The 17573-nt window shown below is 41.5% G+C and overlaps 1 protein-coding gene across 3 annotated transcripts in view; it reads right to left on the bottom strand.

Moving 5' to 3' along the window:
* The window catches only part of MATR3 (matrin 3), a 53340-nt gene that overhangs the window by 16087 nt on the left and 19680 nt on the right, over positions 1 to 17573 (bottom strand). For all 3 annotated transcript variants that reach the window (XM_060232993.1, XM_060232997.1, XM_060233003.1), the window contains 7 exons: positions 15475 to 15536; positions 4149 to 4190; positions 3254 to 3357; positions 1975 to 2027; positions 1124 to 1249; positions 513 to 638; positions 162 to 332 (listed from right to left, as the gene is read on the bottom strand). In XM_060232993.1, the coding sequence (XP_060088976.1) occupies positions 162 to 332; positions 513 to 638; positions 1124 to 1249; positions 1975 to 2027; positions 3254 to 3357; positions 4149 to 4190; positions 15475 to 15536 (684 nt within the window). The remainder of the gene's footprint in view (positions 1 to 161; positions 333 to 512; positions 639 to 1123; positions 1250 to 1974; positions 2028 to 3253; positions 3358 to 4148; positions 4191 to 15474; positions 15537 to 17573) is intronic.

The raw sequence follows: 17573 nt of genomic DNA, 5'->3' as shown, positions 1-17573 counted from the left end.
AGCACAAAAACATGGTCAGAACAAATATATATAAAATTAAGACCTGGAGACAGAAAAATATACATCAGTTTTTGTGTGTTGTTCCAAAACCCTGGGGACATAGCCCTGCTTCCTGAAGCCCGGCAATGCAACCCAGCCTTGTGCCTGACAATATACACTACCTGGCTCTTCATTCTCATCAGTATGTAGTTCTTTATTTTTCCATAGGGCTCTGCTAGCTTGAGCACAGCATTGTCAGAATACCCTGAATGAGGCAAATTGCTGAGATGGATCACACGGCCAAGCTCTTGTTTGGGAGGTTCAAATTTTTGGTCAGGTTTCACTTCTGGTTTCTTTAAAAACAGAAAAAGGGGTGGTGATTAGAGAAAACATTTTTATTAATCTATTATACCAAACACAAAGCCTTAATGTAGTGCCACAAAACTAGATCACAGAATGAACTGGTTATACATTACAAATGAAAATAACAAGTATACCACAGCAAGAAGGTTAATAAATAAAACTGACTTTACCTTTATTCTTTTATATTTCTGTGATAAGTGTACTCTTACAGGCTTGCCAAACACTAATGCTGGTGTTGACGAATAATATTCTACTACAGCCTGAGCATCTTCAGTGGTAGCCATTTCAATAAATGCCTGAAATTGCAAGATAAATAACTCATGCATTCCTCTTCTAGGAAGGAAGAAATGAGCAAAATACAGAGAACAGCTTTGAAATCTTCAAGGGAACATCAAATTGTTCTAGATTAGTCTTTCAAAGTGTTTAGCATGGACCCAATACAAAATTTGGCTTTGCAACCTACAGGATATATTTTAATTATCAGACACACCGAACGCATAAATATGTTTCATCTCATCATATGCAAATTATAGGATACTAAAACTTGGAATATTCAACAGCCAGCTCTTGCCAACCACAGAGGCAGAAAATTACTTTTTGATGTCAAGAAGCAGACTCAAAAAAGATCCCAAAAGAACTTTATGTACTTGTATCATACACATACAAATTCTGCTGTCCTTCAAAGGCATGGGCCATTGATGTAAGCTGAAGCACAGTAAACATTCACATTGTCCAAAATAACTTAGAAAAATGTTAGTTTAACAAGGTTTAAAAAAATTACCTCATTAATTTTGTTCAAGATAAGGTGATTTGTGATCATTCCAAATGGTTCAACAAGCTGCAACAGTTGATATCTCAAGTTTTTTCCTCTCTGAAAATCCATAACGTGAACAACTCTGCTCGTCTCCTATTAATGGCAAAGAATAATGGTCAATAAATTAACGCATTCAGAAAGAAAGATGATTAAAATGTCTATCCTAGTCATTCTGGTAGTGAATTTTCTAATTAATTTTATACTTGATTTTAGTCAAAACACTGAGAAGCAATTTTTAATTAACTTTTTGATGAGGTAGTCAGCACAACCATTTTTTTTAAAAAAGGGAATAATTCATCCCAGATTAAATCCAATTACTCTAAAAACAATTAAGTCTGAGAAGTGAGTCTTGTGGATGTTTTCATCGTACCTGTGGGCATTTCAGCATGTTGCCCTCAGTTTATACAAGCAAATGTCAAAAATAATGCACCTCTGAAAGGGCCCCCAATCCAGTTGTGATCAGGTTCTTACCAAGTTGTCTAGGTTGCACCAATCAGATTGAAACTTGGTGGCTTAATACAAGAGAACCCTCCTCCATACAAAAGGAATCCTTGTACAAGGAAGCTAATATATCAGGGAGAAAGCTAGATGCAAACCCTCCTTCCTGAGACACTAGTTTATTTCAATATGAAGGGAACTGCATAGCATGAAGAACATTCTGCCTCGTAAGCCCTTAACTGCAGTTGGAAGTACTACCGTACAAACACAAGTTTACAACTTCAGTGACAACTAAGCTCTCGCATTATTTGAATAAATTATAAGCCAAAGCAGTCAACAGCTCAGTGTAAATATCTACATTTTTCTGGCCTGATACCAACCACTCTTCCCTTCTGCATGTGTCTTGGTCCTTGCATACTTCCATTTCCAGCACCTTGATATAAACAAAGTAAAGTAAATTTGCAGAAGAATAATTAGAAAGACTGACAACACTATTATGTACAAGGCAACTTCTAACCCATATTACAACACAGAACTCTTGAAACTTTAGTAGAAAGCAGTCATCTGGAGTGTGTTAATGACTGGTTTAAGATTTATGAGGTAATACAGCATTATGGTTTAGCTTTACAGACATTTTAAAAATTAGTAGTCTTCAACTGGTGGATCAGGTAGCCACTCCCGCTGTGTTGTAAGCTCCTACAGAGCTACACTTTTTAGCTATCTTCTGCTGTGTAGAAAGCATGAGGGGGGGATGCCTCTTGAGACTCTTTGCTTATGGTTAGCTCACTCAGGTGAGCACAACTCTATGGCTCTGATCCTTGGCTTGTTCCTCACTACAGAACACCTGCTGGTACTTGTGTTTCCTCAGCTCTTTTGGACTATTGCTCATGATCCCAGCCTTCAAACATCAGTGAGGTTGCAACTTAACATTCTGATACACAGAAATAAAACTGTTTTGTTGTCAATAATTTAGGACATTTTTAATACAGTGAAGAAGCTGAAGATATCATGTCACAGGCTGATGACTAACTTTACCACATGTAGCTCAAGTACAGCTATGATTTCTTTAGAACAAAATAGGAGTTGATTGCACCTTTAAGACCAACAGTTTTATTCAGAACGTAAGCTTTCACGTGCATGCACACTTCTTCAGACGAGGAATGAGGTACAGTAAGCAGAGGCACATAAAGCTGGTGGGGTTTGGAATGCCAAGTGGTACAAAGTTAAAATCCAATAGCAGAATAGTAAAATTAACAAATTCAGAAAATCTTTGATCTGGGTTGCATTAGCGTGGGACACCATAAAACAGTACCATGTCAGAATGCCTGTTAATTATTCTATTGCAAATAAACCTGGGTCAAAAAGAAGGCATTTATTTCCCAGAAGTTTTTCCAGTCCAACTAATTTACCTTTTAACATGTAACATAAATATATACATCATTCGTGTGTGTGGGTGGGTGGAGGGAGGGAGGGAGGGAGAGAAAGAGAGGGAGGAAGGGGGAGAGAGAGAGAGACAGAGAGAGATAGCATATATATTTCTTTAAGTCCTTATCAAGTTGTAAGAGCTCACACAGCATACTGATAGGGATCAACAAAGTTTAATATGGCTAAGAATGGAAAGAAGGGGACTCTTCTTGAAGATACATTTATTCAAGTTACCTCTTGATCCAATTGGTGGTACTCCAAGATGAAAAGGAGGTGGGGGTGGTCCCAAAATTCCTGGGGCAGGATTTGTAGACTGCTGCAACATGAATGGATCACTCCTAGAGCACACAGACACAATGCTATGATAATCCATTCAAAAAGCCCGCATTCACATTTTTTATGCAAGTGATAAAAGGTCAGACCAGTCATAGACAGGAAATGAACAGCAGTCCCACTCCAGAGTTCAGTTTTCCACACAGTAACATAGTACTGACTGAACAAGGACCACTTGCTGGACAATAACTACATACTTCTTGGAGCTGTATGATCTCCAAAGACACTTCCACATATCATCCCAATCGCTCATGGCAGCAAGCCAACAGGAAGCATTACATTTAACAGTTGCTTTCTATTGGGGGATTTAAAGATCCTCTTGCTGGTTCTGTGCATACAGTTTGTTACTGAATTTGGATGCCTGCTCAAAGTCACAAAGCAAACATTTCAATAAGTCCACTCAAAACGTGAGGGCTTGCGGAATTATTTCAGAAGAAAGAAGGAGCATACTGGGACCTAAATCTACTTCTTTGACAGGATCTGGCTAGCAGCTGATGGGTAAAATCTGATTGAGTTGGTTTCTCCTTTGCTACAGGTAAGGAAAGCCTGACTGTGCCCAGTGGCCCAAGCCAAAGGGCTCTTAGCCTGAGGTTCAAAACCTAAAATGAGGAAGAATTGCTAGCAGAGAGAAAAAGACATGCTCTGCATTCAGAAGCCTGCTCCCTCTTCTCCTGTTTGTTACCATAGTTAACTTTCCATAATATAAGCTGATTAAAGAAACTGCTACTGAAAAACAGTTTTTAAACATAAGATATGTGTAGCCATTTCCTTCCATTCCGACAGCTACTTTACTTACATCCCATGTCCAGAATCGCTATCAGGGTTCCACTCTGGGTATCTTTACAGAAAAAAAAAAGTGTTTACTATTATTGTGGTCCTTAGACCAGACATACAAAAGAAAAATGCAAACATACACAATTTCCAGAATTTTAAAATACTTGAATAAGGCATTAAAAACAGTTTAAATTTTTGTCTAATAACTAATAACCACCAATTATCTAATTACCATACAATTTCCATAACCTGAGAATTGCCATACAGAAACTAGCTACTTGGTAGGTAATCTTGGACTATCTATCAGATAGCAGGAACTCAAGTCTAGATTCTTTTGGAAGGCCCAATTTTTTTCAATCAGCAGGAGTGGAAAAACAAAAGTTACAATATGTTTCTTGCAGCCCAAGTATTACAGCTATAGAGCTACTGTGCAGTAAAACTTCTACTCCAGCAGCTAAAACCCAAATGTTTCAAGTGAAAAAAAAAATACTATTTCAGTTATAGGACCAAATTCTTAATTAAAAAGGCTGCTAGTAGCTATGATATTAGCTCCTATTTATGTCTGAAAGCATTTTGTTTACTGGGTCTGCTGCTGTTTGATGTGTTTCACAAACAATGCAATCTCTCTTATTAGCAAGTTTATAAATTACTCCAGTTCTAGAACTCATTCCACACTCATAGGGAAATAAGTACCAATGAATTCAATAATTTACCTTCAAGGTAAACTTGTTTCAGATGGAAGTGAAAGAATATAACATACAAACACTTGTCTCTATGTTAAAACATGATCAAATATTTTGGTAGTCAGCATCACACCATACCAAGTCATGGTATGATAATCTCAAAAGTTTTTTTGAAAAGTATGGCAAAGAAATTATGGGGGAGGAATGACTGATTTTACTATGAATGATATCAAGGTTCAGAGTCATTCTATGCTATCCCTAACTACCAACAACTACACAAGACCTTAAAGTACTTAGTACTAAGGTTTGATGAAGTGATCTAAGGTGATGCTGCAGTACATGTTCTTGCTGAAGAAGTTTTCACTTGCCTTGCACTGTTAAATGATGCAGAAATAATGAGTTGGGCAGTTTTTATATTTGCGCACACATAGTATTGCCAACAGTATTTAACAATAGAAAGAACAAAATATATATGTGCTCCATCCTGCTTGAAGTTCATCTTCTTAGAGCTATCATACAAATGTTAGCTGTTACTAAGCAGTATTTGAGTGAGGTAAGGAATATGTAGAGTAAGGAACTCTTTTGTTGTGTTTTTTGTTCTTGAGGTAAATGTACCCCAGGAATAAAAACCTTCTTGCTTAGTGTTGGATCCAAAAACTTCTTGAAGAGGACAGATTTGCAGAAGGGCTCTCTCCCGCTTTGCTACCACAGCATTTGTTGCTCTCTAAACAGCCTGCTAGTTGGTATACCCACAGGTGCAACACATGGTGGCAGGACTGTCTCCTCTAGGTATGTCCCTGGAAAAGTTTTGCTCTCTGCAGATAGCAACCTGCTGGTGAACCTGAAGATGTCCAGCTGTCCTTGACCAGGGCTAGGGCCCCCTCAGTCCTCACCTCAACCTGGTGAACTCTCTGCCTAATACCACCAGGGCTCTGTGGGATCTTCTGCAATTCCATATGGCCTGGAAAGCGAGGATGTTCCACCAGGCTTCTGATCGAGGACAACAATGGTTTCCTATTGTAACTGGCACCCTCTCCCTTTCTCCTTCCCCCTAATTCTCATCTTGAGCTTCTTCCCCTGCCCAGAAAGTGGCCAGGCAGTCCAGAATTGGGATGTAATTTCTAGGGACGCCATCTTGGACTTCTTTTTAACCTGGTCTTCTTTTAACGTTATATTAATTTTGTCATGATTGGAATATTAATGTTTTATGTATTTGTAGCTCTAAGCCTTCTTGTTGTACATCATCCAGAAACCTTCACAAGCGGGGATAGAGCAATTAACAAATCAAATAATAAAAACAAACAATTAAAACAATCTACAAAATGGATACTGAAACTGATGCTACTTGTCATTTACAACTGAACAGATTCTATCCTATGAAAACATATAAAACAATATATTTGGCACTTTAAGGCAGAAGACCACCCTGCTTTAAGGAATATCATGGTTTCTGGAGCTCTGGAAACAGCTGAAATGATCAAATCTTGTAATATTACCCAAACTGCTAGAAACTTAAGGTGACTCTTCCCACCTATAATTTAATATAGATCAGCAAAATATCATGATTGCAGCAACTGATTGCAGACCAAAATCATCTGAGAAGGAGGAGGACAGAGAGCTGCTGGATGGGTGATTTTTCTTTGCCTTTCCTTAACTGCTGCGGAGATTTAGTTGAGGTTACTGTGTGGGAGGACAGTGATTGAGGGTGTGTGGGTGTGGATAGCCTGTTGAAGAGCGGTACCTGTTTGAGTAAGTGTGGTTTCTATTTGCCTCTGTTGCCCGGCTGTTGCTGATTGTAGCTTTTAGCAGTTTTGCCAGGGGCTCACAGATGGACCCACCCTCCACTGCATGAGACTTCAATTGTGTAAGGCAGTGGTCCCCAACCTTTTTGGCACCGGGGATCAGTTTCGTGGAAGACAATTTTTCCACGGACGGGAGGGGGGGGGGCAGCACTGGTTTTTTTGCAACCCCAGGCTGCCCCCCCTTGCCTGCACCGTCCCTGCTCCCCTTGGGGATCTTTAAATTGGGGAGGGGGAAAACTGGGGCTGTTTCTGCCACTTCCCCGCTAGATGGCCAAGTGGCAGAAGGCCAATCTGCCTCCTCCTCCCATTTAATGACCCCCTCTAATCAGCTGATCAATGGGGGCCTACAAATAAGAGGTAGGCTAAGATCACAGCAGTGCTGCCCCTTCTGCCAGCCTGGGACCCAGGCGGATGAAAGAGGTGGTGTGGTCTTGATCGGTACTGGTCTGCGTACCAGTGGCTAGGGACCCCTGGTGTAAGGCATGAGCTGAAGGGCAACAGCTCAAGGGCTCTTGACCTGTGGCTCTTAACCTAGGGATCTTTTAGGAAGATGAGTAGCTCTTCACACGTAGTCTTGAGAGCAGTTTGGCAGTGGAGATATTGGGGCGAACTAATTTTGAAATGGATTAGAGCAGCACAGCTGATGAAAGAACTAAGGTACTGACATGCAAAGACTGTGGCATGTTACCTGAGGGCAACAGAAATTATTACATTTGTTCATACTCCAGTTAATGAGGAAAGGTGAAGATTTAATAGACAGAATGCATGAAGTGCTCTTGAGAGGGCAACAGGAAAAGAAGCGAAAGGCCGTGAATGAAGGAGGACCCTATGAAGAAAGGTTAAAGTGCTTGGGGCTCTTTAGCCTGGAGAAATGTCAACTGAGGGGTGACATAAGAGGTTTACAAGATTATGCATAGGATACAGAAGGCAGAGAAAGTACTTTTCTCCCTTTCTCACATTACAAGAACTTGTGGGCACTCAATGAAATTGCTGAGCAGTCAGGTTAGAACAGATAAACGTACTTCTTCACCGAAACAGTGATTAACACATGGAATTCACTGCCACAGGAGGTGGTGGCAGCTACATGCACAGACAGCTTTAAGAAGGGATTGGATAAACATATGGAGCAGAAGTCCATCAGTGGCTATCGGCTATTAGTATTCTGGCTCCACTGGTGGATCTCCAGGTGGTACCTGGATTTTTGGCCACTGTATGATATGTGTTGGACTGGATGGGCCATTTGTCTGCTCCAACATGGCTTCTCTTGTTCTTAACAAAGGTGGAGGGTGCACAGAAGAACGCAACCTGAAAGTGCAGGAAAATCAAAAGGCATTTTGAGCCTCCACTGCTAAGCTACTGGTTCCAAGATTTCAGCATATATACTTATTTTGAACCAATAGAACAAGATCTACTTTCCCAGCCTCCACAAAGCTTGAAGGAAACGTCTCAGGCCTCTGCGGATAAGAAGACTCAAGCTTTTAGTTCCCAATATAGGAGGCATGTGCTTGTAATTGGGGATTCCTTACTTAGAGGGGTAGAAGCATGCCGACTGGACTTGTTGTCTCAAGAGATATGCAGTCTACCAGATAAACACATCCAGGATGTGACAGAAAGGGAAGGAAGACTCATAAAACCAATGGATTATTTTCGTTTCTTGCTGATCCATGTGGGAACAAATTATATGGCCCAGTGCAGCCCAGAACATATTAAGAGAGACTATGTAGCTCTGAGTAAGAAGTTCTGGGAGTGCAGATTGTGTTTCCATCATTTTTTCCTGTCAAAGGCTGTGGCTTAGAAAAGGAAAGTACGGCAAATAAACGACTGGCTACACAGATGGCGTCATCAGGTAAGGTTTGGACCATGGATTATGCTTTTAAGATGAAGCTCTTATCAGGGGATGGTTTGCACCCCACAAGGGAAGGAAAAAATGTGTCTGGAAGGAGCCTTGCAAACCTGATAAGGCAAGCTTTAAACTTCAAAGCCTAGTACAATGATGAAAACTGGAAATTAAGAACATTAAAGTTTGGCAGGGAGCAGCATATATGCTAGGTAACATTAATTTGCAGCTAAGTACAGAGATGAAAACCTCAGAGTGCATAAAATATTAATTCCAATGTCTCTACACTAATACAGAGTGTAGGAAACAAGCATAAGGAACTGGAAGTCCTAATACAGGAATAGAATTATGACCTAACTAGGAATAAGGACAGTTGTGAAGAAAAATACATTGGGCTCTAAAGGAGGCTCTGAGTCCACTCCAACACTTGCTGTCTTCCCACCCACCCAAGAGGAGGCATTCACTCCCCCTCCCCACCTCAAGGGGAGCTGATCTGTGCCATCTGGAGAGCAGTTGTAATTCTGAGTGATCTCCACCCCTTATATGGAGATTCGCAGCAGTGGTTCCCTAGGAGGAAATGGTATTGTACCTGTCTGATGTCCCACCCCTCCTCAAACCCCACCCTCTCCAGGCCCCATCCTTTAAAACTCTTTGAATTTCCCAACCTGGAGTTGGCAACCCTATCTCCCTTCTCTTTATCTGCCTCTCTGAGTTTAGCTTTCCATCACCTTCCCTCTCTCTGCAGCCTCTACATAGGAAAATCACATTCTCCACAGTGGGGGGGGGGGGGAACCAAAGCAGCTTACATCATTCTCCTCTCTACCCTTTGATCTGAACAATAACACTGTGAAGTAGATAAGGCTGGAAGTTTGTGACTGGTCCGAAATTACCCAGCTAGCATCCACAGCAAGATCTTTGGTCTGGCAGACCCCACTCTGAAGCCCAAACTCCTATGCCCTCCTTAAACTCCATAGAATCTCTAGGGATTTTCCACCAACCTAGAAAGATATAACTAAATACCTCTGGGTGAGTGCCCCCCCCTGGCTGTCTTCCCACCCAAGTGAAGGCTTTCACTCCCCCGCCCCCATCAAGGGGAGCTGATCTCTGGCCATCTGGACTCCAGACAACAGATCTCTCTCTCAATTCTGGAGAAAATAACTGATTTGGAGAGTGGACTGTATGGCATTATATTTCCTTGAGGCCTCTCCCTTTCCTGAGAAAAGCAGCCAGGGCAGCCTAGCACCAGCCTCTAGCAAGGACTTTCCAGGAGGCGACCATAGAAACACTCCCAGAAGGGCCTGGCCTCCCTGGCTATTTCTGCGGAATTTGGAGACTGTGTATGCTGGGAGGCTTTTCGTGAGGCTGCAGTAGCTCTGCAGCCCTTTCTGAGGCCAACTCACAGAGAGAGCACAGAGAAGAGATGGAGATATGACTGTCTCTGAGATAAGACTGCTTGTGGTAGTTTGTTCAACATTCCTTGGCCTGCAGATGGGGGGGGGGGGCAGGGGAATCAGCCAATGAAACACCAGAGATGGTTACCTATATATGATGGGCCAATAGTATGTTCTCACAATGACTGCCAGAACTAAGGTTGGTTGTGTTTTACTGACATAATCAGCTTTGCTGGCTAGCAACAGCCACTCAGGCGGGAGAGAGGCGCGGACTCAACCAATGGCACACGTACTCTTGATAGTGTGACGGGCCAAAGGCTGATATCCCACAGTCAGACTGAGCCTTAATCAGGATGGTCAGATTTGCCATCATGACAGAAGAATTATTACTAAAAGATAAGCATCACTGAATCTTGGTCAGATGACACTTACAACTGGGAGTATTATGGTTGAGAGGTACAACTTATTTAAAACGGATAGACAACTACTGAAGGGTGGAGTAGCATTATGCAAAGGAGGTATATACTTGTAAGAAAATACGTGAATCTGAGCATGGAAGTTCTGTTGAGAGTCTCTGGGTAAAAATAAAAGAAGAAATAATAGTGATAGTATGATGGTAGTCTGCTTTACACCACCAAGCCAGGCAGAGGATTTGGATGAGACACTCCTAGACCAGATCACAAAGTTCTCAAAGAGACAGGACACGGTGGTCATGGAAGACTTCAATTACCCAGATAGCTGTTGGAAGTCCAACTCTGCTAGAAACAAAAGATCAAATAAATTGCTAACAACTTCATTTTCCAAAATGTGGAAAGGGAAACAATGGGATCTGCTGTTTTGGACTCGACTCTCACCAAGAGGGAAGAACTGGCTGACAAGGTGAAAGCAGTGGGCACCTTAGGTAGTAGTAACCATGTCATTTTAGAATCTACAGTCTCGGGGAAGGGAAAAGCTGTACATAGACATATAAGTTGGACCTCAGGAAAGCAAATTTTGACAAACTTAAAGTTATGCTGGGCAAAATTCAATGGTCAGAAATACCTAAGGAGAAAGGAGTTTAAGAAGGCTGGAAATTTCTTAAAAGTGAAATGTTGAAGGCACAATCACAAACAATTCCTATAAGAAGGAAAAATGGGAGGAGCCTGAAGAAGCTAAGGTGGCTCCAGAAGTAGCTTTTTAAAGACTTGAGAAATAAAAAAGACTCGTTAGGAAATGGAAAGAGGACCTTATAACCAAGGATGAATATAAACAAATAGCCAGTGCTTGAAGAGAACGAGTTAGAAAAGCTAAAGCTCAGCATGAGCTTAGGCTAGCTGATAAAAAACAACAAAAAAGGGTTATTTTCTTATGTTCAAAGGAAGAAAAAGAGCAAAGACCCCTTGTGAGGACAGGAAAGTGAAACTAACAGGTGATGAAAAGAGAGCAGAAATGCTCAATTTCTACTTTATGTCAGACTCTATTCATTGATACTCTTCTTGAATACTGACCACTAACCATACTGATTAATAAAGATATATGCTTACTAACTCATATTAGTATACTAGTAGAAGGGGGGCCAAGTAGAGGCTAGCCCAAGAGTAGCTTCCCAGGAATATCAAAGGTTGTTAGCTAGTCTTTGAAGTAGAAAGTGCCTGGCCAATTCTCACCTCCCCCCTAGAGGCAGCAAGGACATAGCCGCTGGGAAACATAACCACCAACTGTAGGAGATAAGGGGGAGCCGTGTGAAATGTCTCACATGCAAAGACAGCCTTTGTTTTGAGAATTGGGGGTAGATGTGAATGCTTTGATGTATAAGGTTAAATACCAATGACTCGAACTGCTAGCCATCAGTTCCAATGTCTTTCACGCTGAAGTAACTTTGGAGAATACAATAAATGCAACTTTGTTTCAAATAACTAAGTCTGCTCATTTTGGGAACTTCAATGAACCTTCGCTGACACTTTCCCTCAGACTTCTCTTGTGAGGGAAATGGTGCTCAACATGGCAAAAACAAGACATGATGAGGGAAGGGAGCTGCAGCCTAGGATATGTATGGGGTAGGACATAAACACCTAGTTTCTTTAAATGAAACCAAGTCTTTGGGGCCTGATGAACTGCATCCAGTTCATAGTGAGTTGTGGACATAATTTCTGAGTGTCTGTCCATTATTTTTGAGAATTCTTGGCGAACAGATGAGGTGCCAGTAGACTGGAGGCAGGAAAATGTTGTCCCCATTTTCAAGAAGCAGAAAAAGCAGGATCCAGGTAACTCCCTCTAAGCTGTGGAGTCTTGTGACTATAAATTCTACTTCATTAGCTACGGGCATTAAAATTGTGTACTGCATAAATTAATTTGCTCTAGGGCCATTTTTCCAGAGCTAAGACAAAAATGTGTGAGCTGGCAGCTAAAAAAACTGTGAGCTAGCTCACACTAGCTCAGAGGGGACACTGGTAACTACCAACCTATCAGCTTGATGTCCATACCTGGAAAACTTTTAAAACAAATCAGTCAGTCCTAGAATATTTAGAAAAGATGGCTGTGATTACTAAGAATCAGCATGGGTTTCTCAAGAACAAATGTCAGACTAACCTTATCGCTTTTTTTGAGAAAGTTATTACCCTTGCTGGATCAGGGGAATGCTGCAGACATAGTTTATCTAGATTTCAGTAAGGCCTTTGACAAGGTTCCACATACTATCCTTGTTGACAAGTTGGACAAATGTGGTTTGGATCCAGTTACCATTAGGTGGATGTGTAACTGGTTGACAGATTGCACATAGAGAATGCTTGTGAATGGTTCTTCACCCTCTTGGAGAGGACTGACAAGTGGCATGCCTCAAGGTCCTGGGACTGTTTTAATATCTTTATAAATGATTTGGATGAAGGAATAGAGGTAATGCTTATTAAATGTGCAGATGATACTAAATTGGGAGGGGTCGCAACTACAGTAGAAGACAGAGTCAGGATACAGGATGATCTTGACAGGCTCGAAAATTGGGCTAAAACAAATAAAATGAATTTTAACAGCAATAAATGTAAAGTTTTGCATTTAAGTAGGAAAAACCATATGAATCATTTATAGGATGAGGGAGACTTGTCTCAGCAGTAGTATAAAAAGGATCTAGGGGTCTTAGTAGACCATACACTGAACATGAGTTAGTAGTGTGATGCGGTAGCTAAAAAGGCAAATTCAATTTTGGGCTATATGAACAGAAGTTTAATGTCCAGATGATGTGATGTGATGGTATTGCTTTACTCTGCTATACCTCACCTGGAGTATTGTATTCAGTTTTGGGCACCAGAATTTAAGAAGGAAATAGGCAAGCTGGAACGTGTCCAGAGGAGGGCAACGAAGATGGTGAGGAGTCTGGAGACTGTCCTATGAGGAAAGATTGAAGGAACTTGGGTATGTGTAGCCTGGAGAGGAGATGACTAAGAAGTAATATAACCATCTTCAAGTCAGGGGTGGCCAACGGTAGCTCTCCAGATGTTTTTGTCTACAACTCCTATCAGCTCCAGCCATTAGCCATGCTGGCTGGGGCTGATGGGAGTTGTAGGCAAAAAACATCTGGAGAGCTACCGTTGGCTACCCCTGAAGTACTTGAAAGGCTGTCATATAGTAGATGGTGCAGAGTTGTTTTCTGTTGCCCTAGAAGGCCAGATCAGAATGGGATGAAATTAAATCTGAAGAGTTTTTGTCTAAATGTTAGAAAGAACTTCCTGACAGAGCAGTTTCTCAATGGAACAGGCTTCCTCAGGAGGTGGTGGCTTCTTCTTTGGTGGTTTTTAAACAGAGTCTAGATGGTCATTTAATTACAATGCTGATTCTGTGAACTTAGGCAAATTATGAGAAAGAGGGCAGGAAGGGTTTCATCACTGCTTAGCTCTTGTGGTCTTTTCTTACATGCCCAGGGAAATGAGGATCACCACTTTGGGGTCAGGGAGCAATTTTCTACAATCAAGTTTGGCCAGGGATCTTGGGAAGTTTTCTGCTATCTTCGGAGCATGGGTCACTGTGTGTGTGTGTGTGTGTGTGTGTGTGTGTGTGTATGTATGTGTTCATGTGTGAGAGTGAGAGAATGAGTGTGAGAGAGTGTGTGTGAGAGAGGGGGAGAGAGAGAGGTATTTGTGATTGTGCAGGGAGTTGGACTAGATGACATTGGGGTTCCTTCAAACTCTATGATTCTATGATGTTGGAAGTAAAGAACAGAACACACACTGAGCTTTGGCACTCCTGCTCAAGGGAAAACGACTATATACCAGAGGTGTCGAACTCCTTTGTAACAAGGGCCAGATCTGACAAAAATGGCACTTTGTTTGGCTGAGCCCTGTGTGTCATAAAATGTAACTCGAGGTACCAAAGGAATAAACTTTATAAAGGTGATTCAGATATCAAATCGCAATAGCAGGTGAATGACAACAGCAAGCTTGATTGGATAAGGTGTGATATGCAGAGGGATAGTAAGCATGAGGATACTAGTGCTGATAATTAAACAGAAAACCTAGGTCTCAATTCCATCCAGGAGGATTCAGTTCAGGAGGATGCAAACAATAAATACTTAAGTCTGGCATTATAAACCACAGCATTCAGTTGCTGACCTAAGAGTTGCAGTGCTCTTATAAAGGAATTTCAAAAGAAGATTAGAAAGTGGAGCTGCTGAATTGCAACTGAAAACGAAGCTCAAGAAAATGAATCCTCCAGGACAGAATTGAGAGCTAGTATTCCTGACTCACTACCAATGTGTGCTATAATCACTTGACATCTGAAATCACTCCAAGATCTAATGACCAATGCAAGTGTTTAATTTCTAATCAGGTTCCTTTGAAAGAAAATAAATCCAGATAGGAACAGAGAAATCTAGTCTTGAAAATTTTTTTTTCAGAATAACCCAAATTATTTCCTTAACATACACTGTGCTTGTCAGAAGAATTCATCCACCCTTTGAAGAAGTGTGCTCTCACACAAAAGCTGCCAATTTCTCCTTGTTCTTTTTTTAAAAAAAAACTGTGTTAATAATTTGTTACTTTAAAAGCACAGTTTTTAAAGTATTCTAAGGCTACAGCAATGTTAAAAGCATTTTTAAAACTTCTAAGTATATGCACAGATGGGCTTGTAATTTTTCTGCTCTTATTAGCAATACTAGTATTCGGGGGGGGGGGGGGGTTGCAGCAGGAGCTCCTTTTCATAGTAGGCCACATACTCCTGTTGTAGCCAATCCTCCTGAAGCTTACAGTAGGCCCTGTACTAAGAGCCCTATAAGCTCTTGGAGGACTGGCTACATCAGGGGTGTGTGGCCTAATATGCAAAGGAGCTCCTGCTACAAAAAATAGCCCTGCTATTATTATAGATGGAACTCACCTAAAGCAACTGAGTTATGTAAATACTAATAAGAAGTGATGATTTGAGTGTTTATTTTACCTACAGACTGCATTGCACTGACACATGTATTGCTGCAATCTCCTACAAAAGGAATTTTTGCAGATCTGGTTAAACCAATTAGCTTTCAAAATGACATGCCTGAATATAATGGTGGATGCTTATAACTAAACAGTGAAATTGAACACAGAATAAGGGACAATCATTTTGAATAAAATGGACACGCTTGTGTTTTCTGAAACAAGCACACATTGCAGTTATAATGAATAAAGATCCATACATTTCAAGGAGAAGTTGACAACGTCGACTATGTGTTGCTCCATTGATATGCTGGTTCCACTCCTGCAAAGTACAAATTTAAAATTACCAGAAATTCAAAAGCCATTTTTAAAAACCCCACACTTCAAAGTTAAAACACTCACACTAACATTTGCATGTCAATCAAAATCTCAAGGAGTGCTCTACAGGGGCAGCGGAATGTGTTTACCTTATATTAATCAACACAGCTGGTTTGCTATATTTCTGAGGGTTTTTTTTTTTTAGAGGAATGGGATGGACAGCAGAATATTGTTGTTGCATGTGAACATGTGGTGAAATTGTGATATATGTAGGAAGATGCATCCCCACCCCCTTATTTATAAGGATTTACTAATCAAACAACTGAATTATGTTCCATGGTTAAATTTGAGTATGTGAGATTCCATAAACCTGCTGAAAAGCTCAAATCTAAAGGCAGTAGAAAGGAAAGAAATAGCAGGCCCTCCTTTGAGGAACTGCCAATGTCTGTCCATTCATCCACCTTTCTACTTCTAATAACTATGCCTTGTGAAAACATAACCATGGGTAAGGGATTAGAAACAGATTACAGTTATCTTGCTGTCTCTCGTCTCCCTCACACTGGTGCAAAATCTTCTAATAGCTTCAGTGTCCATTTAAACTATGCTCAACTAACCTGCTACTAAAGCACCTTAAGGCCTAATTAACATTAAATGTGGTTGGTAGTTATGCTGATTAGGGATGTGCATTCAGTGTTTCCAAGCCAATCAATACCTGAATCATGCCTTTTTGGCATAACTTAGTCATTAGTTAAGTCAAATCAGACTCTCTGATCTGACTCACTGATAAGAAGATTCCTAAATGAAATCGGGACTCCCGAATTTTTCAGCTCCATTATAGTTATATGGCCATTGTGGCAAATGCCAAGTCAGTTCAACAGCACTGATGCCAAGCACAGAATCCAAGCAAGCAGAAGAGGGTTTCAGCACAGCAGAACTAGTGCAGTACTGGCTGCCCAGCTACAGAACCCAGTGGCAACCTACTACAGCTCAGCAGCAGAAGCCAGTGGCATTGTGGCAAGTGCCAGACCAGCTAATGTCAAGTACAGAGTCCAAACAAGGGGGGACGTGGGTTGCAGGGCAGCAGAACTAGTGCAGTAGTGGCTGCCAAGCAGCCAAACCCAGTGCCACTTACTAGTGCACAACAGCAGAACCCAGTTTCGCTGTGGCAAATGACAGCTCAACATTACGGGATTTCTGTTTATTGGTCTGGTCTCAGTTCAAGTGGGCTAACAAAAGTGCCTAACCATCATGTACTTTTGAGTGTGCTGCTGGACTTCTGCTGCCCTTGTTTCTTCCAATTTTTTTTTTTAAAAACCCTGCTGGATTCTCTGATGTGACACTGAGTTCTGCTGCTTGGCACTAGTAAGTCGGCACTGGATTCTGCTGCTGGGCTATGGGACATTGCACTGGTTCTGTTGTCCTTACAGAAATGCCCCTCCCCCCCCCAGTCCTGTGGGGTTTTGGCACTGCCACAGGGGCTCTGGTTCTAGTGGGCACATTGCACTGGTTCTGCTGCCAGCCTTGCAAGCATGCCCCTCCCCCTTCAACTGTAGAGATTCTTTAGGACATTCTGCTGGGCTTGTATTGCCTTACTACCCCCCCCCCCCTTAGAAATAATGGAGGTCCAATCCCTGGTCAATGTTTTTGAACCTTGGGGGTTCTTTTGGAGAGGTGCTCCAGCACCCACGCTGCAACTTTACCTCAAACCCCCTCCCCCTCAGCCAAGTGAACATACCCTAGTACAGGGGTGTCAAACTCATTTGTTATGAGGGACAGATGTGACATAAATGAGACCTTGTTGGTCTCAGTCATGTGTGTCATAAAATGTAATGCAGTTACCAGAGGTAGAAACTTTATAAAGGACACAGACAAACACAATTAAAAATTTTGTATCTCTCCCATGTGATCAAGGGAACTGGACAAAGGAAGCTCTGGCTCTTTCCCTCCCTCCCCCCAGGGGATGAGGAGAGAGTGGAGCCTCAGCCAGTAGAAGGAAAAGAGGTTCTGCTCAGTAGCTGTGTGGTGCAATTCAGAGAGCCTG

Source organism: Heteronotia binoei, chromosome 1 (assembly GCF_032191835.1).
Source record: "Heteronotia binoei isolate CCM8104 ecotype False Entrance Well chromosome 1, APGP_CSIRO_Hbin_v1, whole genome shotgun sequence".
Classification (NCBI taxonomy): Eukaryota; Metazoa; Chordata; class Lepidosauria; order Squamata; family Gekkonidae; genus Heteronotia; species Heteronotia binoei.
Note: the sequence above shows the minus strand (reverse complement) of the source record. Positions and strands in the feature narration are given on the sequence as shown.